The sequence below is a fragment of the Poecilia mexicana genome, unplaced genomic scaffold, assembly GCF_051168715.1.
Source record: "Poecilia mexicana isolate PSO_F unplaced genomic scaffold, ASM5116871v1 scaffold_18, whole genome shotgun sequence".
Classification (NCBI taxonomy): Eukaryota; Metazoa; Chordata; class Actinopteri; order Cyprinodontiformes; family Poeciliidae; genus Poecilia; species Poecilia mexicana.
Genome location: NW_028263387.1, coordinates 23765625 through 23791993, shown reverse-complemented (window position 1 = coordinate 23791993; position 26369 = coordinate 23765625). Strand labels below are relative to the sequence as shown.

At 35.6% G+C, this 26369-nt stretch overlaps 2 protein-coding genes across 3 annotated transcripts; both read left to right on the top strand.

The window, feature by feature from the left end:
- Positions 1 to 5836: 5836 nt before the first annotated feature.
- Positions 5837 to 15370, top strand: LOC148154267 (uncharacterized). The gene is made up of 2 exons (XM_088016161.1): positions 5837 to 6127; positions 13401 to 15370. Exons 1-2 carry the CDS (start codon positions 5959 to 5961, stop codon positions 15257 to 15259), a joined length of 2028 nt encoding a protein of 675 aa, XP_087872287.1. The 5' UTR covers positions 5837 to 5958; the 3' UTR covers positions 15260 to 15370.
- Positions 15371 to 16967: 1597 nt separating this feature from the next.
- Positions 16968 to 24074, top strand: LOC106913428 (uncharacterized). Of its 2 annotated transcripts, XM_088016164.1 has the most exons (3): positions 16968 to 17206; positions 21670 to 22501; positions 22583 to 24074. In XM_088016164.1, exons 1-3 carry the CDS (start codon positions 17038 to 17040, stop codon positions 23457 to 23459), a joined length of 1878 nt encoding a protein of 625 aa, XP_087872290.1. In that variant the 5' UTR covers positions 16968 to 17037; the 3' UTR covers positions 23460 to 24074. The 2 variants fall into 2 exon arrangements, with proteins under 2 accessions (XP_087872290.1, XP_087872289.1); XM_088016163.1 differs by having other exon boundaries at positions 21670 to 24074.
- Positions 24075 to 26369: the final 2295 nt, after the last annotated feature.

Here is a 26369-nt window from a genome sequence, read left to right as displayed (position 1 = left end):
AACCTGGCTTAAGCCTCATCTGGATTTCAAAATCTCTGGGTATACATCAATTAGGAATGATAGAAAAGAAAGACAAGGAGGGGGAGTAGCAACTTTTGTACTAGACAGTATAAGATATAAAGTGGAATCAATAGGGAAAAATTATGAATCAATAGTTATTAAGATTTGGATAGAAAATGACCAAATGTCGGTGATAAATTTTTATAATGCTAACAAGAAGTTGTCCATTCAGAATCTCAATGAAGTAAATGATCAAAATGTAGGTAAGACTGTATGGTGTGGTGATTTCAATTCTCATAATATTTTATGGGGGAGTCTTAATACAGATGCAAATGGATTGACTGTTGAAGAATTTCTTGAGTTACATTCTCTGGTTTGCCTTAATGATGGCAGCACTACTAGATATGATTGCTGTAGGAATTTAAAGAGTGTTTTAGATCTAACATTGGTTTCAAATACATTAGCTGGAATTACTTCTTGGGAGGTGATGAGTGATTCTCCAATGGGCAGTGATCATTTTCCTATTCTAGTTTCAGTTGGTTCTGAAGTGATAAAAGAAGAGGAAGGACAGATTCCAAGATGGAAGTTAAGTAACGCTAATTGGGAGTTATTTAAAAATTTAGTTGATAGTCAATTTAATAAACTGGATGAGAATTTGTTTTGTGATGTGGAGATGTGTTATTCAAAGATTAAGTCTGTTATTATTAATGCAGCTGAAAGTTCAATTCCTAAATCAAAGGGAAGAGGAAATAAAAAGTCTACTCCATGGTGGAATGAGCAATGTAGTATTGCTATAAGGGGAAGAAATAAAGCTTTTAAATTGGTAAGAAGATGTCATACCTTTGAGGCATTAATTCAATATAAGAAAGCACAAGCTATAGTTAGGAAGACTATTAGAGAAGCTAAGAAGGCTTGTTGGAGGCAGTACTGTAATTCCATTGGAAGAGAGACCAAACTGTCAGAGGTATGGAGAGTTATTAAGAAAATGAATGGTGTTAAAAAGAGGTTTTCCTTACCTGTTTTAGAATTAAATGGGAAAATGGCGGTTAGTAATAAAGAAAAAGCTGACTTATTAGCAGTAACGTTAATTAAGGTGAATAGTTCAGAAAATTTATCTGAAGAAATGAAAAGTAATAAATTAGATTTATTGGATGGAAATCCAGGAGTTACTACTAGGAGAGAAGTCTCAAACCAGGATTTAGATATGCCTTTTTCTATGTATGAGTTAGAAAAAGCTATTAATAATGTTAAGCAATCAACTCCGGGGAAGGATGGAGTGTGTTATGTAATGCTCAAACATTTTAAATATTCATCTCTTACTGTTATATTAAAATTGTTTAATCTGATTTGGATGACTGGGAGAATTCCGGCAGAATGGAAACAGTCAGTTATAATTCCCATCTTAAAACCTGGTAAAAATGCAAAAGACCCATCAAATTATAGACCTATAGCTCTTACATCTCAATTAGGGAAAATAATGGAGAGGATTGTTACAGATAGGCTTTATTATTTTATTGAGAGTAAAAATAAATTTTGTCCATTCCAGAGTGGTTTTCGTAAAGGGAGAAATACGATGGATGCAGTTCTGTGTCTAGAGTCAGAAGTAAGAAAAGCTCAAGCGAATAGAGAGTTAGTGATAGCTGTGTTCTTTGACATTGAGAAGGCATATGATATGTTATGGAAAGAAGGATTATTGATTAAATTAGGGAAAATTGGTATAGGAGGTAAGATTTATAATTGGATTTTGGATTTTTTGTTTGGTAGAGAAATAGAAGTTCGGGTAGGAGCGAATTTCTCTTCTAGATATGCTGTTGAGAATGGTACTCCACAAGGTAGTGTGTGTAGCCCAATTCTCTTTAATATTATGATTAATGACATTTTTGATGAGATAGATAGTAGTATAGGTAAATCTTTATTTGCAGATGATGGTGCTCTATGGATTCGGGGACATAATCTGGTTTATTTACAGAAAAAGATGCAGGCTGCCATTTTGAAAGTGGAAGGTTGGGCTAATAAATGGGGTTTTAGGATGTCAATTGCAAAGACTCAAGTAATTTGCTTTTATAGAAGACATAAGGAAGTTACGTTGAATCTTTATAAACATAAACTTGAACAAGTGAAAACAGTGAAGTTTTTAGGTGTCATCTTTGATGAAAGCTTAACTTGGAAACATCAAATAGAATCAGTTCAAAATAAATGTAAAAAAGTGAATAATTTGTTAAGATGTCTCTCAGGACAGGAATGGGGAGCTTCAAGAAGTGCACTGTTGGGAGTTTATCAGGCGCTCATGAGATCTATTATGGATTATGGGAGTATAGCATATATGGCAGCTGCTGACAGTCATTTGAGAAAACTTGATAGTGAGCAAACACAAGCATTGAGGATTTGTTGTGGAGCTTTCAGAACATCGTCTTTAGCTGCTTTACAAGTAGAAACTGGTGAGCTTCCTTTAAGATTAAGAAGGTTGAAATTAATGTACATGTACTGGGTGAACCTACAAGGACATAAGGGTGATCATCCAACTAAGATGGTGCTGAAGGAATGTTGGGAACATCATAAATTAAATTGTAATAGTTTTGGATGGATTGGGGAAATAAAGGCAAAACAGCTTGGTTTAACTATGCTCCAGTATAGTGCTACAGTTCCTCAATCTGAAATTCCTCCATGGTTATTTTTAACTCCAGAAGTTGATCTTCAATTAAATGAAATTCTTAAAAAGGGAAAGACTCCAGAATGGGTTGTAGTTAATAGATATTTTGAAAGATATAAAGACAACATAATTATATATACAGATGGATCTAAAGATCCAAATAGTGGTAGAACTGGAGCAGCAGTGAATATCCCACACCATAAAGTCTTGATTAAGAGGAGAACAGCTGACCATTTAGCTGTTTTTACAGTTGAATTATCAGCCATCATATTGGCCTTAGAATGGTTGCTTGATAATGATACTAGGGAAGTAAGTACATTTATCATAGCATCAGATAGTCAAGCAGCATTATTAAGTATTAAATCTGGTAAATCTAGCAGATTAGATTTGATATTAAGAATATATCAATTATTACTTTATCTTCATAACAATAAATGCTTGGTTCAATTTGTCTGGATTCCTGCTCATGTAGGTATAGAAGGAAATGAGGAAGTAGATATTTTAGCTAAGCAGGCCTTGAGATCAGATATTGTTCATCTGAATATCCCTTTGAGTAAAAATGAGGGTAAATCTATTATTCAAAAAGAAATTATTAAGATTTGGCAGGAGATATGGGATAACCATGATAATGGGAGACAACTATATACAATTCAAAAGAGTGTGGGAGATAGTAATTATCTGAGTGGAAGGCGGAAAGAGGAAGTAGTTATGTCTCGACTTAGAATTGGACATTCTGGACTTAATAGTTCGCTCTTTAAAATAGGAAAGCATGAAAATGGGGCTTGTAATTATTGCAATCAGGTGGAAACAGTGGAGCATGTCTTGTTAGAATGTGATAAATACTCAGAGGAACGTCAGATTTTAAAGTCGTTACTAAGCAGAAAGAATATAGGACTGTCTATGATTAGTCTATTAGATAATAAATCAAGTTATGTTAGAAATCTCTTATTTAGGTTCTTAAATAACACTGGGTTAATGAGTCGTATTTAGGATATGAACAAGTATTTGTGTGTATGCCAGTGCATGCTCATGCATTAATTCAGGTATTAATGAGTGTGTTAGGATGTGAATTTGCACATCCTACACATCATTGAGGTGGATGTAATTCCCTCTGAGATCTCTGATGACCACACTCCAGTCTGGTAGGTGGCGGTAAATGCACCTTAAGTTGGATGCCAGCCGCCAATAAAAAACAAAAGAAGAAGAAGAAGTGTTAGCTTAGCTTTTGTTTAATTAGACGGTTGTCTGAAGACGGATTTGAGGTTTAGCTAAATCTTTGAGTGTTTGCAGCGAACATGTCTTCAGTTCAGCCTCAGAGAGAGTTTATCAACGAGCAGGAAACTCCTGCTGAAGAAACATTCACCGAGTCGAAAGAAAATGAAAGATGTCAGAAAACTACAAATTGGACAAGTAAAACTGACAGTTCAAAGCAAAAAACACACAAGGAAGCTCACCCAGACCAAAAATTATATTCTTGTAAAATTTGCGAAAAAACCTTTTCTCTAAAAAGTTCTGTGACTATACACATGAGAATTTACATGAGTGAGAAACGTTATACAAGTGTGACCTGTGGAAAACATTTTACTTGCAAAGGTTATTTATTTAATTCTTCAAATGAGGATTCACACAGATGAGAAGCCGTTTTTGTGTGATTTGTGGAAAAAGTTTCTCTAAAAGATCATCTTTCTGTACGCTTTCAGACTCACACAGGTGACACGTCTTTTTTGTGTGACATGTGGAAAAAGTTTTGGTTAAAAAAATTGTCAGAGTCGTTACATGAGAAGTCACACAGATGAGAGGCCTTTTCCATGTACGATTTGTGGAAAACGGTTTACTACTGAAAGGATTATAGCTAATCACACGAGGATTCACACAGGTGAGAAGCCTTATACATGTGTGACCTTTGGAGAACATTTTACTTTCAAATGTTATTTAAAAGTCCACATGAGGATTCATACAGGTGAGAAGCCTTTTTCATATGCGATTTGTGGAAAGAGTTTCATTCTAAAAGGTCATCTTTCTGTACACTTTCGGACTCAAACAGGTGAGACGTCGTTTTCTTGTGTGACCTATGAAAAAAGTTTCACCCGGAGAAGTAATTTCACTGTTCATATGTGCACATGATGGCATAATTTAAGCCTTAAATATAAATTTTCTCAGTAACTTGCTGTTTTTAAGTGGAGTATTTACAGCTGGATGACGTTTTGAAAATGTAGCAGCTTTGTTAAAAAAGCATTTCAAATAAGAAATCTTGTTCTAGTAGTTTTACCTTTCCATTTAAATGTTTATTTTAAAGTGAGTGTCTCCATATTAATTGTTTGAGTTTGAGATTCAGGACAAAAATAAATATTTCTGTTCATTTGATGGCAATGATGCAGACATAAGGTTTATTAAATCTGAGAAGTGTCCTTTTGTGTAAACATGCGCTAGCTAGCATCTAGCTCGTGACATTTAAACACTGAGCTAAAATACTTTCAAAAAATTATCAAATTCTGGTTGATATTTACACAACATTTTTTAAGTGAGACAGTAATTATCTCTTGAAGGAACAGTGGATTTAAATGCCTTTAGAGTCATTTTATGTCAATCATTTGTTGTGCTTGTACTTTTTTTAGTTGTAATTTCCTGCTAAGTGTATCCATGTTTGCTGTTACTGTATGCAATGTATGCGGTGGTAGATTATAAATTAATTGCGCATTGGGAAAAATACTTTTCTGAATCTGAATATGACATGAATTTGTTTTCATTATTTTGTATTTGAGTTTGAATAAAGACAAAAAATATTGCTGATTATACGATGGTAACAATGCAGACATAAGATTAATTAAATCATAATTAAACCTGACAAGTCTTTTTTTTCCCCCTGTGTGTAACTATTTATTGACTTTATTCCGTGTTGTGGGGTGACGGGATGGCGATCTTTCCGACGCCACACAGAAAAATACTTTGTAAAAGCGCACAGTGCAACTCGCAGGTTCATGCACAGAGTAAACAATGACCCCGTATTTTAAACAGGAAAACCAGGAGGAGAAAAATGTAATCTACAAATGTGTGGAAGAGAGGAAATACTTCCAAATTTAAATAAATTTTAACAATATTGTAGTTTATAGCATATAACCGTATGTTAAAAGAGGTGACTGAAAGCGGAACTTATAAATCGTTCACAGTTTCTTCAGTACAGCCATAGTGAAACACAGGGAAGATTAAAACAAGAGCACATGGGCTACTCTTAGCTAGTCTTTTGTTAGACGGTTGTCTGAGGACCTGTTTGAAGTTTAGCTAAATATGTGAGTGTTTTTAATAACAAAATGTGTTCAGGTCAGACTCAGAGAGAGTTTATCAACGAGCAGGAAACTCCTGCTGAAGAAACATTTACAGAGTTTAAAGAAATAAAGGTCAAGATCGAGGAAGAGATGGAGGATCAGCGCAGACCGCTGGATTTCAGGCGGACACCCCGGATCGTCTCGGACGGAAAAGGTACAAAACACCTTCATGTTTTAATGATTAGAGTTAGAAACAGGTTAAAAATGGTCAGGGACAAGATGGGAAACGACAAAAATGAAAGACCTGCACTTTGTCTGCCTTATTTTGTTATTTTTTGTTGCTTGTATACAAGGGCGTAGGAACGAGTCTGTCATTGGGGGGACGCATATCGGAAACTTGACAGATCAGCTTGAGCAGAAGTGTCAATTATGCCATCAACACATCAATAATGCGTTACTCTAATCTGACCCTTGTTTCAGTAACAAGTATTCTAACATGTTACTATTGACAATCCAATAATCAGATTAAAGTTATGCATAGTATGATGACCATCATTCCAGGATGAACTCACTTCAGAATTTGCCTCACAACTAGCAAGATAAATACTCTGGTAGCAAAGACAGGCTAACAGATTCTGATATATCTTATTAGTCAAAAGACATTTGATTATTGGTCAAAATGCATTGATATAAATTAACTGGTAATTTAACTGGTTTTACTTCTGTTGAGAAAATAAATTTAAAATAAGCTAGTTTTAAAACTTAACATGTCTTGATTCAAATGGCCTAATTGTGGTTTTGAAATTAGTAATGGATTCTGACCTATTGACCTTTATTTTACCTGTAGTTACAGCAGATGGTTTGCTAGGGTCGTTTGAACTGCCTTTTGTCTGTGGGAAAACAATACAGGAGAAGTTGTAGCTTTTCACACTCATCTGTGAAAGGCTGTAAACACGGCAGGGGTTTCTGGTTTGAGATAGAGGGTCAGAGATAGCTCCTGGTTGGAGGAGCAAAGATACGCCTTATTTGAATAAATTAAATACAAGAGGATAAAACTTTCTACACAGAAGTAACAAATCAGATTTGCTCTTGCAACTCTCCAAAGATGTCTTTGCATGTCTTTGCTTTCTTTCTTTCTTTTCCATTTATGTCAGGTAAATGAATGTATGTCTCCGTTGTTCTGCAGTTTCTGGTGTAAGTTTGTGCATTGTCTTATATTGGATTAAACTCTGTAATTCTGTGACGTCAACACGCATTGTTGTTTTCCTTGTGGCCACATGTGGCTCGCCGAGAGGACCTGGGATCCAGAGGAAGAGAGAGCCAAACTTTTTTCCAAAGTTAACCAATTTATAAATTCTTCCTTAACACTTCTTTCTAAAACCAAAGTAGAAAACGGCTCATAAAATAGGACTCTGCAGTTTTAAACTCAATACAGCAGTTTGACCAACAAAAATAAAATCTAAACAAGTTTTGTTCTTCTTGAACAACTCTACATCAGTGCAACAGTTTGATCTACAAAATAAATAAAAATGATACTTTTCACGTCTAACAGACCCTTAGCTCCTCACTGTTAACTCAGTCTCACTTTCCATCCCTGCATTCAGTAACTTACCATAAAAAACACTGAGGCAAAAAGCCTAAATGTTTTTTTTTCTCCCGTCATTTTCAGCCACAAACATTTAACTAAAATATCTAGTTATGTGTTTCTGTCTCTGCCTCCCTCTGACTTTCTGCAGCCTGATGTTCCTGCATGGATTCATGGATTTACAACAGACACTACAGTGATGTACAGTGTCAGAATGTGAACTAAATTTCATACAGTATGAGAATTTAAACCACTCAATTTTCAGATGTATACATTATTATACATCTCAACTTCATTCACTGTGTAGCAAAAATTTTCACAAATTTATTTTAAACCTCTCCTGAAGCACCTTTCTTATTGTCAATGTCTCCTAATCATTACCCTTATAGTTTGGAAATAATGAAAAAAAAAATTGAAACGTTGAAAGAAATCAACCTGACATCAGTCTTCACCTGTTCTCCTTTCTGGTTTTATTGAAATTAATGTAATTTTTATATCTTTACATTCTGAAACTCCACCTGGTTCTTCTATGTCTTCCCTGACCTGCTCCTCTCATAATAAAATAGTTTAGTTTATTTAAAAATTAAAAAGTTAATACATATTTTAATAAACTAAATGAAGACCTCACCAGAGCTTCTTCACCTTTCTTCAACATCATTCCAGCACTGTTGTTCTTCTAAATATCTAAATAATATAATATAATATAAAATACATGTTAAGTGGTCGAGTATGATCAGATGTCACTTTAAATAATAAAAAGGCTCATTTTGCTGCTGTTTCAGTCTCAATCTGATTAAATAAATCATTATGGCTAGAGTAGCTAACTTTTAGACAAAGTTAGCAGTATAATACTGGACATATGACTATTCCAGAATTAAAACGGCTTAACCAAACAGATTTAGTTCTATTTATGAAAGTAAACTGACAACAAGATGTTATAAACGAGCGATATTCATGGCAAAATTCCCGACAGATTGTTTACCTCATTCAAACGGAGTTTCTCTGCTGCTGCCTTTACTCTGAGCCGTTCAGAGGGGGAGGGGCAGGAAGCGCTCTGCTGAATGCGCTGTTGTGCGCCTTCAAAATAAAAATATGCGAGTGGAAGATTTTAAAATTCTTCGCAACTGCGGTGAAATTATTGGGGGGGACGAATGTGGCTCTCTCCAATATTGGGGGGGACATGTCCCCTCCGCCCGCCCCCCCGCTTCCTACGCCCCTGCTTGTATAAATTATGGCAATTACATTTTCTTCCTTAAAAACACCAACATTTATTTTTGGTCGTTTAATCATTTACTCTGCTTGAGTAAACTTTCATCAAATACCTTTTTACTCTTGAGTAAAAACATGTTTAAGTAGTAAACATGTTTGCTACCGTTTTCTGAGTACATTTTTTATGTATTCTAGTTGTTTCCAATTCTAGCTTCCAATAGCTAAAGGGCGATTCCACTTAATTTTTCACTAATTTCCGCTACTTTCCGCATTTTTAATCAACTCTAGTTTGAAAACTACTACACCTAGACACTTCAAACCTGGACTAGATTATTCTGCTCTAATAGCAGAATATTTATAACCATGTTTGGGATTTGTGAAACCTTTTTCTGATTTGTGAAAACTCAAGAAAGTTCTATTTTTAACTATTTTTGGCATCTGGATCACACTAAAACTGCTCTAATTAAAAAACTACAACTCATAGACACTTCAAACCTGGACTAGATTGTTCTGCTCTAATAGCAGAATATTTAAAACCATGTTTGGGATTTGTGAAACTTTTTTCTGATTTGTGAAAACTCAAAAAAGGCCGATTTCACCACTTTTTTTAATCTTGGTCACACGAGAACTGCTCTATTTCCAAAACTACGACACCTAGACTCTCCAAACCTAAACTGGATTATTCTAAACTAAGAACAGAATATTTAGAATCATGTTTGGGATTTGTGAAACTTTTATCTGATTTGTGAAAACTCACTCTGTATCATCATAGATCTACTCTAATTAAAAAACGACAACTGCTAGACGCTTCACACCTGCACTGGATTTTTCTGCTCTAGTAGAAGAATATTTGAAATCATGATTGTGATTTGTGAAACCTTTTTCTGATTTGTGAAACTTCAATAAAGGTCAATTTTCACCATTTTTTGCATCTGGATCGCACTAGAACTGCTCCAGTTCCTAAAATACAACTCATAGACTCTTCAAACCTGGACTAGATTATTCTGCTCTAATTGCAGAATATTTAGAACCATGTTTGGGATTTGTGAAACATTTTCCTGATTTGTGAAACTTCACTTAACAGACCCCTGCAAAGGTTCTTTCCTTCCAACAGCGAGCATGATCGACGATAACTGAAGAATTAATGAGTTACAACAACATGTCATTTCCCATTGGGATTAATAAAGTGGTTTTGAATTGTAATTGAATTTCAAAAAACCCGCATGGAACAAGTATGAATAGTAATCTGATCTTTAGTGAAGTTTCACAAATCAGAAAAAGGTTTCACAATTCCCAAACATGGTTTTAAATATTCTGCTATTAATTGATAATAATCTGATTCAGGTTTGAAGTGTCTAGGTGTTGTAGCTTTGGAATTGGAGCAGTTCTTGTGTGATAAAAGATAAATAAAAGGGGCGATATTGCCCTTTTTTTAAGTTTCACAAATCAGAAAAGAGTTTCACAAATCCCAAACATGGCTATAGAGATTCTTCTTGAAGAGCAGAATGATCTAGTCCAGGTTTGAAGTGTCTAGCTGTTGTAGTTTTTTAATGAGAGCAGTTCTAGTATGAAAGAGATGCAAAAAATGGTGAAAATCTAACTTTATTGAGTTTTCACAAATCAGAAAAGAGTTTCACAAATCCCAAACATGGTTATAGAGATTCTTCTTGAAGAGCAGAATAATCTAGTCCAGGTTTGAAGTGTCTGGGTGTAGGAGATTTTGAACTACAGTCGATTAAAGATGCGGAAGGTAGTGAAAAATTAAGTGGAATCGCCCTTTAGCTATTGGAAGCTAGAAATGGAAACCAACTTCATCTTCGTTATTCTATCCACCTTTTATAATAAATTAGTTTCTGATCTGAGACTCATTTAACTGGCTAAAGTTTGTGTTGATTATGTTTTATATTTATCATTGTTTAGGTTGTTTTCTATTTTTTTGTATATTTTATGTTCTCTTTAATTTGTAGAACAACTTTAAGTATTGACTGACATTAATGTTGAGTATGTTAAAACTTATTCAATGTTAACCATAGATATGTAGTTTAAAAACTATAGACTTAAAATTAATGCTGGAGACAATGATACAATGATTTCCAGGCTCTGGACAGAGAGAATAAATCATTTGAAAGAAGGTGAAAGGCTCCATCTTTGCCAAAAAAGGAAAAAAAAAAACCTCTGATCTGAGGGGAAGCTCACAGTTTCAGAACCTCATTCAAAAGCAATTACATGAGCATTCCCATCACTTCTCCAAACAATAGACCCAAATGAACCAGGTGGGGGATGAGCGGGTCGTTGATTTACATCTAACTGGGAATGCTCCAAAAATGATGGGCCTCCATGAACTAGAAAGAAAAAACAGCTTCCAACACCAAGTTGCTGATGTGTGAACATCCAGAATGAATAAAATCTCCTTCATGGGAGTCGAATATGGAGGTCCATTTGGTGAAAAGGTTTTTGTGTCCTCTCACTGAGAAAAGATAGATCCTCTATGAGTTTAGTAATTGTAGATTGTTAGAGATTTTTAGTATTATCATTTTGTTGTAACTTTAGTTCATATTCAGTCTAATGTTCTATAGATTATTGTGACTTTCATTTAAAGTGTTCTCTTCCTTATGTGTGTGTATGAACTGACCTGGAGGTCACGACTGTCTGTTCATCTTCATGTGAGACAGTTAACTCTGTGTTTCCCAGACCTTAAATTCTTATCAACCAGAATGCCTCCTAACTTAGGAACTGCCTGTGTGCAGTCGTATTTTATCTCTTGTTTATCCTCCCTTTTTGTTGACAGTTTGACCTAGAGTTGAACCGGGCTCAGACCGTAGATCAGATATCACACCTGGAACTGGGTTGCTGGTTGTTTGGGTTAAATGTTTTACGACCTCTGTTGTTTTTCCTGACTGCTCCCTGTGGCTGTTCTGCTTTGACAATAAAACAGGGGCTCACGTGGAAGCAGACCAGATCGCTCTGTGAACGGCTCCGAGGAGCAGACTTCTCTTTTTGCAAAAGCTTGGTCATAAAATTCACACACGTTGTCTGTGGTTCTTTCATAAAGGTTCGAGGAAAATATCAATCATAGATTTTCTTCCAGTTACCCATAAATACACAACAGTTACACACTTCTTCAAATTCTTAAGACACTAATTGTAGTCTTGGAGTCAGACTTTTGAAAAAGTTAGTTTTGTCCCAAACAAACCAAAACAAATGGTACAAACCACATTTACATACCTAAATAATTTGGGTAGGCAAATGAGGCTTGTTTTTAATCTGCTGTAGTTTAAAAAGTACAAAAACTCTTCAAACCTGGACTAGACAAATGTGAGATTTTATAAAACAATCCCCAAAAACAGAATAAAAATGTTTGTTCTGGTTAGTTAAAATAGATTTTAAATAAATAACTAAGATAAAACAATTAACAATGGTTATTATTTGGAATTAAAAAATGACTTTTTTAAGAGATACTGATAACTGATAGTTACTCCAAATGCTGATAATAACCGATAACATACCTGGAAATAATAAGAACTAGTGTAACATTAATATTGAAAAATGATGTAATCCAAGAAGCAAAAGTTTAAAGCTTTGTGTAAATTTCAAATACTGAAATAAAAACTAAATAAAGCACATAACTATTTTATGTGATGTATATTCTGTGGCTGCATAGAGGAAGGAGATTTTTGGATTATTCGCTGGTATTCACACTGAGTTCAGCTATCAACATCTGGTTTTCTCATCCAGAAGTTTCTAATATATTTTGATTAATCTAGTTACCGTATTTTCCAGACTATAAGGCGCACCTAAAAGCCTTAAATTTTCTCAAAAATCAGCAGTGTGCCTTATAATCCGGTGAGCCTTATGTGTGCACTGAATTCCAAAATCTGTCCCCGACACAGAGACGTAAAGTGTGCAGTACGTACGTCAGCAGCGATAAACCAATCAGAGAATTGCTGTCCGAGTTCTGCAGCATAAGCCTCGGGTAAAAACCAGTTAGGTTTTTCCACACATCACCGTCTCTGTTCATCTGCGACTCCATGCGCGTCCATCTCACTGCTACTGTGAGAAAAGGAAGTGAAGCTAATTCGGAGTTTGCCGTCATTCTGGGAGGATTAACAAAAGAACTCCAACCACTGGACATTGGTGTAAACAGGGCGTTAAAAAGAAGTTGGAGCGGCGTGGGAGCGATGGACGACAGACTGTGAACACAAGTTTACTAAGACGGGGAGGCAGCATCGGGCGAATCACGCCACCATGTGTGGATGGATTGTGGATGCCTGGGCGAATGCATCTGCCTTAACTGTTGTCCGATCTTTAGCGAAAGCCGGCATCATTGCTGAACAGCCACCTGGCAACGAGACTGACTGATAATGATGAGAGGGAACCTGGCATGTTTGATGGCGAAATTGCCCAGCTGTTCAATTCAGACACAGAAGAAAACTTTGATGGATTTGTGGAACAAGAATAAAAAATAACGTGTGTGTATTGTTACGTAGTCAAATAAAGTTCAACTAAACTTCCTGTTGTGTTTCCGTTACCTTTTCCTTTTTTTGTTGTTGACCATCTGTTTTAACATGAGTCTTATAATCCGGAAAACACGGTAACTTCACTTTTCATATTTATAAGTCTTTAATATTAAAATAATGAAAGAAAACCATGTTTAGATGATCTTTAAAAGGTTTTACTTTTTCTTTTTATTCAGATCTGTTTAAAGAGGAGGAGGATCTCAATGAGCCCAGCAACCAGGAGGAACCAGAACCTCTGCAGATGAAACGGGAAGAAGAACCAGAACCTCTGCAGATAAAACGGGAGCAAGAGGAACCAGAACTTCTGCAGATGAAACGGGAAGAAGAGGAACCAGAACCTCTGCAGATGAAACTGGAACTAGAGGAACCAGAACCTCTGCATATAAAATGGGAGCAAGAGGAACCAGAACCTCTGCAGATGAAACAGGAAGAAGAGGAACCAGAACCTCAACAGTTCAAAGTGGAAGAGAAGCCACTCTGCATCAGTCATGATGAAGAGCATCTTGTGCTGAAACAGGAGACTGATGACATGTTGGTGATTCCTTCTAAAGTGAAAAGAATCCACAATGAAACAAAACAACAGAGGAACCAACTCATCTCTCATGGTTCTGCTGAAGATGAGAACCAGGATCAGGAAGGAAGCAATTCTGAAGATCCAGGAAAAAAGAGAGACGAAGAACAGAAACAAAAAGAAAGATGTCAGAAAACCAAACAGCAGAAAATAAAAACTTGCAGTTCAAAACAAAAAAGTTACATTAAAGCTCAACCAGACCAAAAATTATATTCTTGTAAAATTTGCAGTAAAAGCTATTCTCAAAAATATTCTTTGACTCGACACATGGGAGTTCACCCAGGTGAAAAACTGTTCATATGTTCAATCTGTGGAAAACATTACGATTCAAAGGACGCTTTAAAGGATCACAAGAGGTCTCACATGGGTGAGAAGCTTTATTCATGTGTGACCTGTGGAAATCATTTTCGTTGTAAACGTCATCTAAAACATCACATGAGAGTTCACACAGGGGAGAAACCTTTTCCATGTACAATTTGTGAAAAAAAGTTTAGTTGTAACAGCAAATTAGCTGTTCACATGAGGTCTCACACAGGTGAGAAGCCTTTTTCATGCGGGATCTGTGGAAAACAATTTAGGTACAAAAGTTGTTTAAATGATCACATGAAAATTCACACAGGTGAAAAACCTTCATGTACGATTTGTGAAAAAAGGTTTAGTACAAACAGCAGTTTAACTATTCACATGAGGTCTCACACAGGTGAGAATCCTTTTTCATGCGGGATCTGTGGAAAACAATTTGGGTACAAAAGTTGTTTAAATGATCACATGAAAATTCACACAGGTGAAAAACCTTCATGTACGATTTGTGAAAAAAGGTTTAGTACAAACAGCAGTTTAACTATTCACATGAGGTCTCACACAGGTGAGAAGCCTTTTTCATGCGGGATCTGTGGAAAACAATTTGGGTACAAAAGTTGTTTAAATGATCACATGAAAATTCACACAGGTGAAGGACATTCATGTACGATTTGTGAAAAAAGGTTTAGTACAAACAGCAGTTTAACTATTCACATGAGGTCTCACACAGGTGAAAAACCTTTTTCATGTACGATTTGTGAAAAAAGGTTTAGTAAAAACAGCAATTTAGCTATTCACATGAGGTCTCACACAGGTGAGAAGCCTTATTCATGTGTGACCTGTGGAAAACATTTTGGTGACAAATATTATTTAAAATCTCACATGAGGTCTCACACAGGTGAAAACCCTTTTTCATGTACAATTTGTGAAAAAAGTTTTAGTAAAAACAGCAGTTTAGCTGTTCACATGAGGTCTCACACAGGGGAAAAACCTTTTTCATGTACGATTTGTGAAAAAAGGTTTAGTAGAAACAGCAGTTTAACTATTCACATGAGGTCTCACACAGGTGAGAAGCCTTTTTCATGTGGGATCTGTGGAAAACAATTTAGGTACAAAAGTTGTTTAAATGATCACATGAAAATTCACACAGGTGAAGAACCTTAATGTACGATTTGTGAAAAAAGGTTTGGTAAAAACAGCAGTTTAGCTATTCACATGAGGTCTCACACAGGTGAAAAACCTTTTTCATGTACGATTTGTGAAAAAAGGTTTAGTAAAAACTGCCTTTTAGCTATTCACATGAGGTCTCACACAGGTGAAAAACCTTTTTCATGTACGATTTGTGAAAAAAGGTTTAGTAAAAACTGCCTTTTAGCTATTCACATGAGGTCTCACACAGGTGAGAAGCCTTTTTCATGTGGAATCTGTGGAAAAGGTTTCACTCGGAGGAGTTATTTCACTGTTCATATGTGCACATGATGGCATAATTTAAGCCTTAAGTACAAATTTTCTCAGTAACTTGCTGTTTTTAAGTGGAGTATTTACAGCTGGATGACGTTTTGAAAATGTAGCAGCTTTGTTAAAAAAGCATTTCAAATAAGAAATCTTGTTCTAGTAGTTTTACCTTTCCATTTAAATGTTTCTTTTTAAGTGAGACTGTTTCCATATTAGTTGTTTGAGTTTGAGATTCAGGACAAAAATAAATATTTCTGTTCATTTGATGGCAATGATGCAGACATAAGGTTTATTAAATCTGAGAAGTGTCTTTTTGTGTAAACATGCGCTAGCTAGCTAACAGCTAGCTCGTGACATTTAAACATTGAGCTAAAATACTTTCAAAAAATTATCAAATTCTGGTTGATATTTACACAACATTTTTTAAGTGAGACATTAATTATCTCTCAAAGGAACAGTGGATTTAAATGCCTTTAGATAGTCATTTTATGTCAATCATTTGTTGTGTTTGTACTTTTTTTAGTTGTAATTTCCTGCTTACTGTATCCATGTTTGCTGTTACTGTATGCAATGTATGCGGTGGTAGATTATAAATTAATTGCGCATTGGGAAAAATACTTTTCTGAATCTGAATATGACATGATTTTGTTTTCATTATTTTGTATTTGAGTTTCTGAATAAAGACAAAAAAATATTGCTGATTATACGATGGTAACAATGCAGACATAAGATTAATTAAATCATAATAAAACCTGACAAGTCTTTTTTTCCCCTGTGTGTAACTATTTATTGACTTTATTCCGTATTGTGAGGTGATGGGATGGCGGTCTTTTTGAAACTACACAGTAAAATACTTTGTAAAAACGCACATTGTGACTTCGCAGGTCCAGAGTAAACAACTTCTGGGGTTTAAATGACCCCGTCTCATACAGTAAAACCAGGAGAAAAGTATCATCTGCAAAGTGTATGGAAGAGACGAAATACCAGCATTACGTTTTACCACCTTATATTACCACCTTTTTCCCCCCTGTGTGTAACTATTTATTGACTTTATTCCGTGTTGTGGGGTGACGGGATGGCGGTCTTTCCGAAGCCACACAGAAAAATACTTTGTAAAAGCGCACAGTGCAACTCGCAGGTTCATGCACAGAGTAAACAATGACCCCGTTTCTTAAACAGGAAAACCAGGAGGAGAAAAATGTAATCTGCAAATGTGTGGAAGAGAGGAAATACTAGCTTTATGTTTTACCACCTTTAAATAAATTTTAACAATATTGTAATTTATAGAATATAACCGTATGTTAAAAGAGGTGACTGAAAGCGGAACTTATAAATTGTTCATCGTTTCTTCAGTACAGCCATAGTGAAACACAGGGAAGATAAAAAAAAAACAGCACATGGGCTACTCTTAGCTAGTCTTTTGTTAGACGGTTGTCTGAGGACGTGTTTGAAGTTTAGCTAAATATGTGAGAGTTTTTAATGACAAAATGTCTTCAGTTCAGCCTCAGAGAGAGTTTATCAACGAGCAGGAAACTCCTGCTGAAGAAATATTCACAGAGTTTAAAGAAATAAAGGTCAAGATCGAGGAAGAGATGGAGGATCAGCGCAGACTGCTGGATTTCAGGCGGACTCCCCGGATCGACTCGGACGGAAAAGGTACAAAACATCTTCATGTTTTAATGATTAGAGTTAGAAACAGGTTAAAAATAGTCAGGGACATAGACCTGCACTTTTTCTGCATTATTTTTATTTTTTTTTTTTTGTTGCTTGTATAAATTATGGCAATTACATTTTCTTCCTTAAAAACACCAACATTTATTTTTGGTCGATTGATCATTTACTCTGCTTGAGTAAACTTTCATCAAATACCTTTTTACTCTTGAGTAAAAACATGTTTAAGTAGTAAACATGTTTGCTACCGTTTTCTGAGTACAATTTTTATGTATTCTATCACGAAGCTGAAGTTGGTTTCCATTTCTAGCTTCCAATAGCTAAAGGGCGATTCCACTTAATTTTTCACTAATTTCCACTACTTTCCGCATCTTTAATCAACTCTAGTTTGAAAACTACTACACCTAGACACTTCAAACCTGGATTAGATTATTCTGCTCTAATAGCAGAATATTTAAAACCATGTTTGGGATTTGTGAAACCTTATTCTGATTTGTGAAAACTCAAAAAAGGCCGATTTCACCACTTTTTTTAAATCTTGGTCACAGGAGAACTGCTCTATTTCCAAAACTACGACACCTACAATGTCCAAACCTAAACTGGATTATTCTAAACTAAGAACAGAATATTTAGAATCATGTTTGGGATTTGTGAGACTTTTATCTGATTTGTGAAAACTCAATGAAGTCCAATTTTCACCATTTTTTGGCATCTGGATCATCATAGATCTACTCTAATTAAAAAAACAACAACTCCTAGACTCTTCACACCTGCACTGGATTTTTCTGCTCTAGTAGAAGAATATTTGAAATCATGATTGTGATTTGTGAAACCTTTTTCTGATTTGTGAAACTTCAATAAAGGTCGATTTTCACCATTTTTTGCATCTGGATCACACTAGAACTGCTCCAGTTCCTAAAATACAACTCATAAACTCTTCAAACCTGGACTAGATTATTCTGTTCTAACAGCAGAATATTTATAATCATGTTTGGGATTTGTGAAACATTTTCCTGATTTGTGAAACTTCACTTAACAGACCCCTGCAAAGGTTCTTTCCTTCCAACAGCCAGCATGATCGACAATAACTGAAGAATTAATGAGTTACAACAACATTTCATTTCCCATTGGGATTAATAAAGTGGTTTTGAATTGTAATTGAATTTCAAAAAACCCGCATGGAACAAGTATGAATAGTAATCTGATCTTTAGTGAAGTTTCACAAATCAGAAAAAGGTTTCACAATTCCCAAACATGGTTTTAAATATTCGGCTATTAATTGATAATAATCTGATTCAGGTTTGAAGTGTCTAGGTGTTGTAGCTTTGGAATTAGAGCAGTTCTTGTGTGATAAAAGATAAATAAAAGGGGCGATATTGCCCTTTTTTTAAGTTTCACAAATCAGAAAAGAGTTTCACAAATCCCAAACATGGTTATAGAGATTCTTCTTGAAGAGCAGAATAATCTAGTCCAGGTTTGAAGTGTCTGGGTGTAGGAGATTTTGAACTACAGTCGATTAAAGATGCGGAAGGTAGTGAAAAATTAAGTGGAATCGCCCTTTAGCTATTGGAAGCTAGAAATGGAAACCAACTTCATCTTCGTTATTCTATCCACCTTTTATAATAAATTAGTTTCTGATCTGAGACTCATTTAACTGGCTAAAGTTTGTGTTGATTATGTTTTATATTTATCATTGTTTAGGTTGTTTTCTATTTTTTTGTATATTTTATGTTCTCTTTAATTTGTAGAACAACTTTAAGTATTGACTGACATTAATGTTGAGTATGTTAAAACTTATTCAATGTTAACCATAGATATGTAGTTTAAAAACTATAGACTTAAAATTAATGCTGGAGACAATGATACAATGATTTCCAGGCTCTGGACAGAGAGAATGAATCATTTGAAAGAAGGTGAAAGGCTCCATCTTTGCCAAAAAAGGAAAAGAAAAACCCTCTGATCTGAGGGGAAGCTCACAGTTTCAGAACCTCATTCAAAAGCAATTACATGAGCATTCCCATGACTTCTCCAAACAATAGACCCAAATGAACCAGGTGGGGGATGAGCGGGTCGTTGATTTACATCTAACTGGGAATGCTCCAAAAATGATGGGCCTCCATGAACTAGAAAGAGAAAACAGCTTCCAACACCAAGTTGCTGATGTGTGAACATCCAGAATGAATAAAATCTCCTTCATGGGAGTCGAATATGGAGGTCCATTTGGTGAAAAGGTTTTTGTGTCCTCTAACTGAGAAAAGACAGATCCTCTGAGTTTAGTAATTGTAGATTGTTAGAGATTTTTAGTATTATCATTTTGTTGTAACTTTAGTTCATATTCAGTCTAATGTTCTATAGATTATTGTGACTTTCATTTAAAGTGTTCTCTTCTTTAGTGTGTATGAACTGACCTGGAGGTCACGACTGTCTGTTCATCTTCATGTGAGACAGTTAACTCTGTGTTTCCCAGACCTTAAATTCTTATCAACCAGAATACCTCCTAACTTAGGAACTGCCTGTGTGCAGTCGTATTTTATCTCTTGTTTATCCTCCCTCTTTGTTGACAGTTTGACCTAGAGTTGAACCGGGCTCAGACCGTAGATCAGATATCACACCTGGAACTGGGTTGCTGGTTGTTTGGGTTAAATGTTTTACGACCTCTGTTGTTTTTCCTGGCTGTTCTGCTTTGACAATAAAACAGGGGCTCACGCGGAAGCAGACCAGAACGCTCTGTGAACGGCTCCGAGGAGCAGACTTCTCTTTTTGCAAAAGCTTGGTCATAAAATTCACAAACGTTGTCTGTGGTTCTTTCATAAAGGTTCGAGGAAAATATCAATCATAGATTTTCTTCCAGTTACCCATAAATACACAACAGTTACACACTTCTTCAAATTCTTAAGACACTAATTGTAGTCTTTGAGTCAGACTTTTGAAAAAGTTAGTTTTGTCCCAAACAAACCAAAACAAATGGTACAAACCACATTTACATACCTAAATAATTTGGGTAGGCAAATCAGGCTTGTTTTTAATCTGCTATAGTTTAAAAAGTACAAAAACTCTTCAAACCTGGACTAGACAAATATTATATTTTATAAAACAATCCCCAAAAACAGAATAAAAATGTTTGTTCTGGTTAGTTAAAATAGATTTTAAATAACTAAGATAAAACGATTAACAATGGTTATTATTTGGAATGAACAATGACTTTTTTAAGAGATACTGATAACTGATAGTTACTCCAAATGCTGATAATAACCGAAAACATACCTGGAAATAATAAGGGCTATTGTAACATTAATATCTAAAAATTATGTAATCCAAGAAGCAAAAGTTTAAAGCTTTGTGTAAATTTCAAATACTGAAATAAAAACTAAATAAAGCACATAACTATTTTATGTGATGTATATTCTGTGTCTGCATAGAGGAAGGAGATTTTTGGATTATTCGCTGGTATTCACACTGAGTTCAGCTATCAACATCTTGTTTTCTCATCCAGAAGTTTCTAATATATTTTGATTAATCTAGTTACCGTATTTTCCGGACTATAAGGGGCATCTAAAGCCTTAAATTTTCTCAAAAATCAGCAGTGTGCCTTATAATCCGGTGAGCCTTATGTGTGCACTGAATTCCAAAATCTGTCCCCGACACAGAGACGTAAAGTGTGCAGTACGTACGTCAGCAGCGATAAACCAATCAGAGAATTGCTGTCCGAGTTCTGCAGCATAAGCCTCAGGTAAAAACCAGTTAGGTTTTTCCACACATCACCGTCTCTGTTCATCTGCGACTCCATGCGCGTCCATCTCACTGCTACTGTGAGAAAAGGAAGTGAAACTAATTCGGAGTTTGCCGTCATTCTGGGAGGATTAACAAAAGAACTCCAACCACTGGACATTGGTGTAAACAGGGCGTTAAAAAGAAGTTGGAGCGGCGTGGGAGCGATGGACGACAGACTGTGAACACAAGTTTACTAAGACGGGGAGGCAGCATCGGGCGAATCACGCCACCATGTGTGGATGGATTGTGGATGCCTGGGCGAATGCATCTGCCTTAACTGTTGTCCGATCTTTAGCGAAAGCCGGCATCATTGCTGAACAGCCACCTGGCAACGAGACTGACTGATAATGATGAGAGGGAACCTGGCATGTTTGATGGCGAAATTGCCCAGCTGTTCAATTCAGACACAGAAGAAAACATTGATGGATTTGTGGAACAAGAATAAAAAATAACGTGTGTGTATTGTTACGTAGTCAAATAAAGTTCAACTAAACTTCCTGTTTTGTTTCCGTTACCTTTTCTTTTTTTGTTGTTGACCATCTGTTTTAACATGGGTCTTATAATCCGGAAAATACGGTAGCTTCACTTTTCATATTTATAAGTCTTTAATATTAAAATAATAAAGAAAACCATGTTTAGATTATCTTTAAAAGGTTTTGCTTTTTCTTTTTATTCAGATCTGTTTAAAGAGGAGGAGGATCTCAATGAGCCCAGCAACCAGGAGGAACCAGAACCTCTGCAGATGAAACGGGAAGAAGAGGAACCAGAACCTCTGCAGATGAAACGGGAAGAAGAGGAACCAGAACCTCAACAGTTCAAAGTGGAAGAGAAGCCACTCTGCATCAGTCATGATGAAGAGCATCTTGTGCTGAAACAGGAGACTGATGACATGTTGGTGATTCCTTCTAAAGTGAAAAGAATCTACAATGAAACAAAACAACAGAGGATCCAACTCATCTCTCTTGGTTCTGTTGAAGATGAGAACCAGGATCAGGAAGGAAGCAATTCTGAAGATCCAGGAAAAAAGAGAGATGAAAAACTGAAACAAAAAGAAAGAAGCCAGAAAATCAAACGGCAGAAAATAAAAACTTGCAGTTCAAAACAAAAAAGTCACAATAAAGCTCACCCAGACCAAAAATTATATTCTTGTAAAATTTGCAGTAAAAGCTATTCTCAAAAATCTTCTTTGACTCGACACATGGGAGTTCACACATGTGAAAAACCGTTCACATGTTCAATCTGTGGAAAACATTACAATTCAAAGGACGCTTTAAAGGATCACAAGAGGTCTCACATGGGTGAGAAGCTTTATTCATGTGTGAACTGTGGAAAACATTTTCGTTGTAAACGTCATCTAAAACATCACATGAGAGTTCACACAGGGGAGAAACCTTTTCCATGTACAATTTGTGAAAAAAAGTTTAGTTGTAACAGCAAATTAGCTGTTCACATGAGGTCTCACACAGGTGAGAAGCCTTTTTCATGTGGGACCTGTGGAAAACAATTTAGGTACAAAAGTTGTTTAAATGATCACATGAAAATTCACACAGGTGAAGAACCTTCATGTACGATTTGTGAAAAAAGGTTTAGTACAAACAGCAGTTTAACTATTCACATGAGGTCTCACACAGGTGAAAAACCTTTTTCATGTACGATTTGTGAAAAAAGGTTTAGTAATAACAGCAATTTAGCTATACACATGAGGTCTCACACAGGTGAGAAGCCTTATTCATGTGTGACCTGTGGAAAACATTTTGGTAACAAACGTTATTTAAAATCTCACATGAGGTCTCATATAGGTGAAAAACCTTTTTCATGTACTATTTGTGAAAAAAGGTTTAGTACAAACAGCAGTTTAACTATTCACATGAGGTCTCACACAGGGGAAAAACCTTTTTCATGTACGATTTGTGAAAAAAAGTTTACTTGTAACAGCGAATTAGCTCTTCACATGAGGTCTCACACAGGTGAGAAGCCTTATTCATGTGTGATCTGTGGAAAAAAATTTCCGTACAGAAGTTATTTAAATCGGCACATGAAAATTCACACAGGTGAAAAACCTTTTTCATGTACGATTTGTGAAAAAAGGTTTATTAAAAACGGCATTTTAGCTGTTCACATGAGGTCTCACACAGGTGAGAAGCCTTATTCATGTGTGACCTGCGGAAAAGGTTTTGGTGCCAAACGTTATTTAAAACGTCACATGAGTGTTCACACAGGGGAGAAACCGTTTCCATGTACAATTTGTGAAAAAAGGTTTCCACATAAAAGCAATTTAGCTATTCACATGCAGTCTCACACGGGTGAGAAGCCTTTTTCATGTGGGATCTGTGGAAAACAATTTGGCTACAAAAGTTTTTTAAAAGCTCACATGAGAGTTCACACAGGTGAGAAGCCTTTTTCATGTGGAATCTGTGGAAAAGGTTTCACTCGGAGAAGTAGTTTCACTGTTCATATGTGCACATGATGGCATAATTTAAGCCTTAAGTATAAATTTTCTTGCTGTTTTTAAGTGGAGTATTTACAGCTGGATGACGTTTTGAAAATGTAGCAGCTTTGTTAAAAAAGCATTTCAAATAAGAAATCTTGTTCTAGTAGTTTTACCTTTCCATTTAAATGTTTCTTTTTAAGTGAGTGTCTCCATATTAATTGTTTCTTAATTGAAAAGTAAATTTGAATGCATTGTATGTTTGTTGTACTTATAGTTTTACTTCAATGATTTTGGTTAGTGGATACATGTTGGCTGTTACTGAATGTAATGTGTGTGCTGGTAGGTTACAAATGAAATGCGTTTTTCTAAATTTGATTCTGTATGTCATGTTTTTTTTTTATTTTCTGTTCGAGTCGGGACAAAAAAATATTTCTGTTGATTTGATGGCAACGATGCAGACATGTCTATTTGTGTAAACGTGCATTATCTTTGTCCATGTAAAAGTTACTCTACATTGTAAAGTTTTTTTTCTTATTAACCTATGTGTCTTTTTCCGTTAGTTTTTGTTTGAGAAGTTTTTTAATTTTTTAGATATTAGACAATGTTTTAATAATGTGGATTAAATTTCATATAGATAAGTAACTAAAAGAATGGTCTCACTTGTCTCATTTTGGATGAGCACAGTTGGAATGAATGAACCTATCAGCCAGGGCAAAAAAAAAAAAAAAAAACATTCTGGAAACAATAGTTTAATTTAGGTATTTTTATTTTAATTCAGTAGCAGATTTCAGACTGGTTTTGTTAGTCAAATTGGTTCACAATTCTTTTTGTCTATTTAGTTTTTTCTTGATTAAACATATTATTGTGTATATATTTATATATGAATATTTTTAATGTGACTTTATAATGAAAAGAAACAATTCCTCTCCCTCCAAAATGAAGTATTTTAAAAAATCTGTGAAGTTACCATGGTAACGGCTGACCCACGTGAAGTTCTGCCCTGTGTAACACAATATTTGGTGAGATAGCTTTTCAAACAGTGAGTAGCAATGGATCTAGTTGGGAGACACTTTGTTGATCTCAGCTCTGGTTTGGTGTCAAACAAACTGCAGCTTCCTGACAAAATGATCTCCAGGTTCAACACTTTGGTCCACTGGAGCCTGCAGGAATTGGTGGAAAGTCATCATCACTCTGACCTCTGGTTCAGTTTGCAGCTACAGGTAACATCAGGTGAACAGCAGATCTGAAATTAAAGGTGCATTCCCAAACTTCATGGGCCAAGCAGAGGTCATGAAGAGATGACAGCTGCTGAGACAACTGCAAAGATTAATGGCAATTCACCATTTCCATCTAATAAGTGTCTAATTTATTCCTCCATCAGATAAAGACACTTGTTGATATTCACGTCGACACAGAAACTGATGGACTTTGTCCTCAAAACCGCTGAGCTCCATTGATCCAGCATTATATGGCTTACTGGCGTTACTTCGCCCTCTGGTGGACAAACGTCACCATAACAATAACATTACAGTCTCCAAATAATGGAAACAGATTAGCAAACTGTTTTAGTGGAATAAGAAAAATGTTTTTAAGACTGAGAATTAAAACAATATATACATTTTACTGTGTTTTTATATTTTGTTGCGTTTCAATTTATTGCTGGATTTAAATATTTTAATGTTAACATAAAATGTTAGTGAAAGTTTACTTCCGAATTGATTAAAGACAAGCTTTATTTAAAATTAAGTGGAAAAAAGCAATTCCATTCATCAATCTATGTAAGACAGGTTTTATAGTCATCGTTGAAAAATAATTATAAAATAATTAATTCAACCCTTGTGCGTGCAAGGCCTGAGGCAAACGTAGAGGACTATGGCAAAAGATACAAGTTTTACGTGTGTGGCGTCGGTTGGACCCCATTTCTACACACAAGGGTTAAATCACAGCTTTTCATGATTACGTCACAGTGCTGCCATCTTGTGACAGAAACATGTTCCTGCAACGTATGTCAACTAAAAGCAGTGACTGAAAGCGGAACTTATGAATCGTTCACAGTTTCTTCAGTACAGCCACAGTGAAACACGCGGAAGATAAAACAGAGCACACGGGCTAGTGTTAGCTTAGCTTTTGTTTAATTAGACGGTTGTCTGAAGACGGATTTGAGGTTTAGCTAAATCTTTGAGTGTTTGCAGCGAACATGTCTTCAGATCAGCCTCAGAGAGAGTTTATCAACGAGCAGGAAACTCCTGCTGAAGAAACATTCACCGAGTCGAAAGAAAATGAAAGATGTCAGAAAACTACAAATTGGACAAGTAAAACTGACAGTTCAAAGCAAAAAACACACAAGGAAGCTCACCCAGACCAAAAATTATATTCTTGTAAAATTTGCGAAAAGACCTTTTCTCTAAAAAGTTCTGTGACTATACACATGAGAATTTACATGAGTGAGAAACGTTATACAAGTGTGACCTGTGGAAAACATTTTACTTGCAAAGGTTATTTATTTAATTCTTCAAATGAGGATTCACACAGATGAGAAGCCGTTTTTGTGTGATTTGTGGAAAAAGTTTCTCTAAAAGATCATCTTTCTGTACGCTTTCAGACTCACACAGGTGACACGTCTTTTTTGTGTGACATGTGGAAAAAGTTTTGGTTAAAAAAATTGTCAGAGTCGTTACATGAGAAGTCACACAGATGAGAGGCCTTTTCCATGTACGATTTGTGGAAAACGGTTTACTACTGAAAGGATTATAGCTAATCACACGAGGATTCACACAGGTGAGAAGCCTTATACATGTGTGACCTTTGGAGAACATTTTACTTTCAAATGTTATTTAAAAGTCCACATGAGGATTCATACAGGTGAGAAGCCTTTTTCATATGCGATTTGTGGAAAGAGTTTCATTCTAAAAGGTCATCTTTCTGTACACTTTCGGACTCAAACAG

What these genes read in the sequence shown, in the direction of transcription:
- LOC148154267 (XM_088016161.1), top strand. Translation starts at nt 5,959, where the DNA reads ATGTGTTCAGGTCAGACTCAGAGAGAGTTTATCAACGAGCAGGAAACT. An exon ending in GATCGTCTCGGACGGAAAAG is followed by an intron (nt 6,128 to 13,400) that starts GTACAAAACACC and finishes CTTTTTATTCAG; the next exon opens with ATCTGTTTAAAGAGGAGGAG.
- LOC106913428 (XM_088016163.1), top strand. Translation starts at nt 17,038, where the DNA reads ATGTCTTCAGTTCAGCCTCAGAGAGAGTTTATCAACGAGCAGGAAACT. An exon ending in GATCGACTCGGACGGAAAAG is followed by an intron (nt 17,207 to 21,669) that starts GTACAAAACATC and finishes CTTTTTATTCAG; the next exon opens with ATCTGTTTAAAGAGGAGGAG.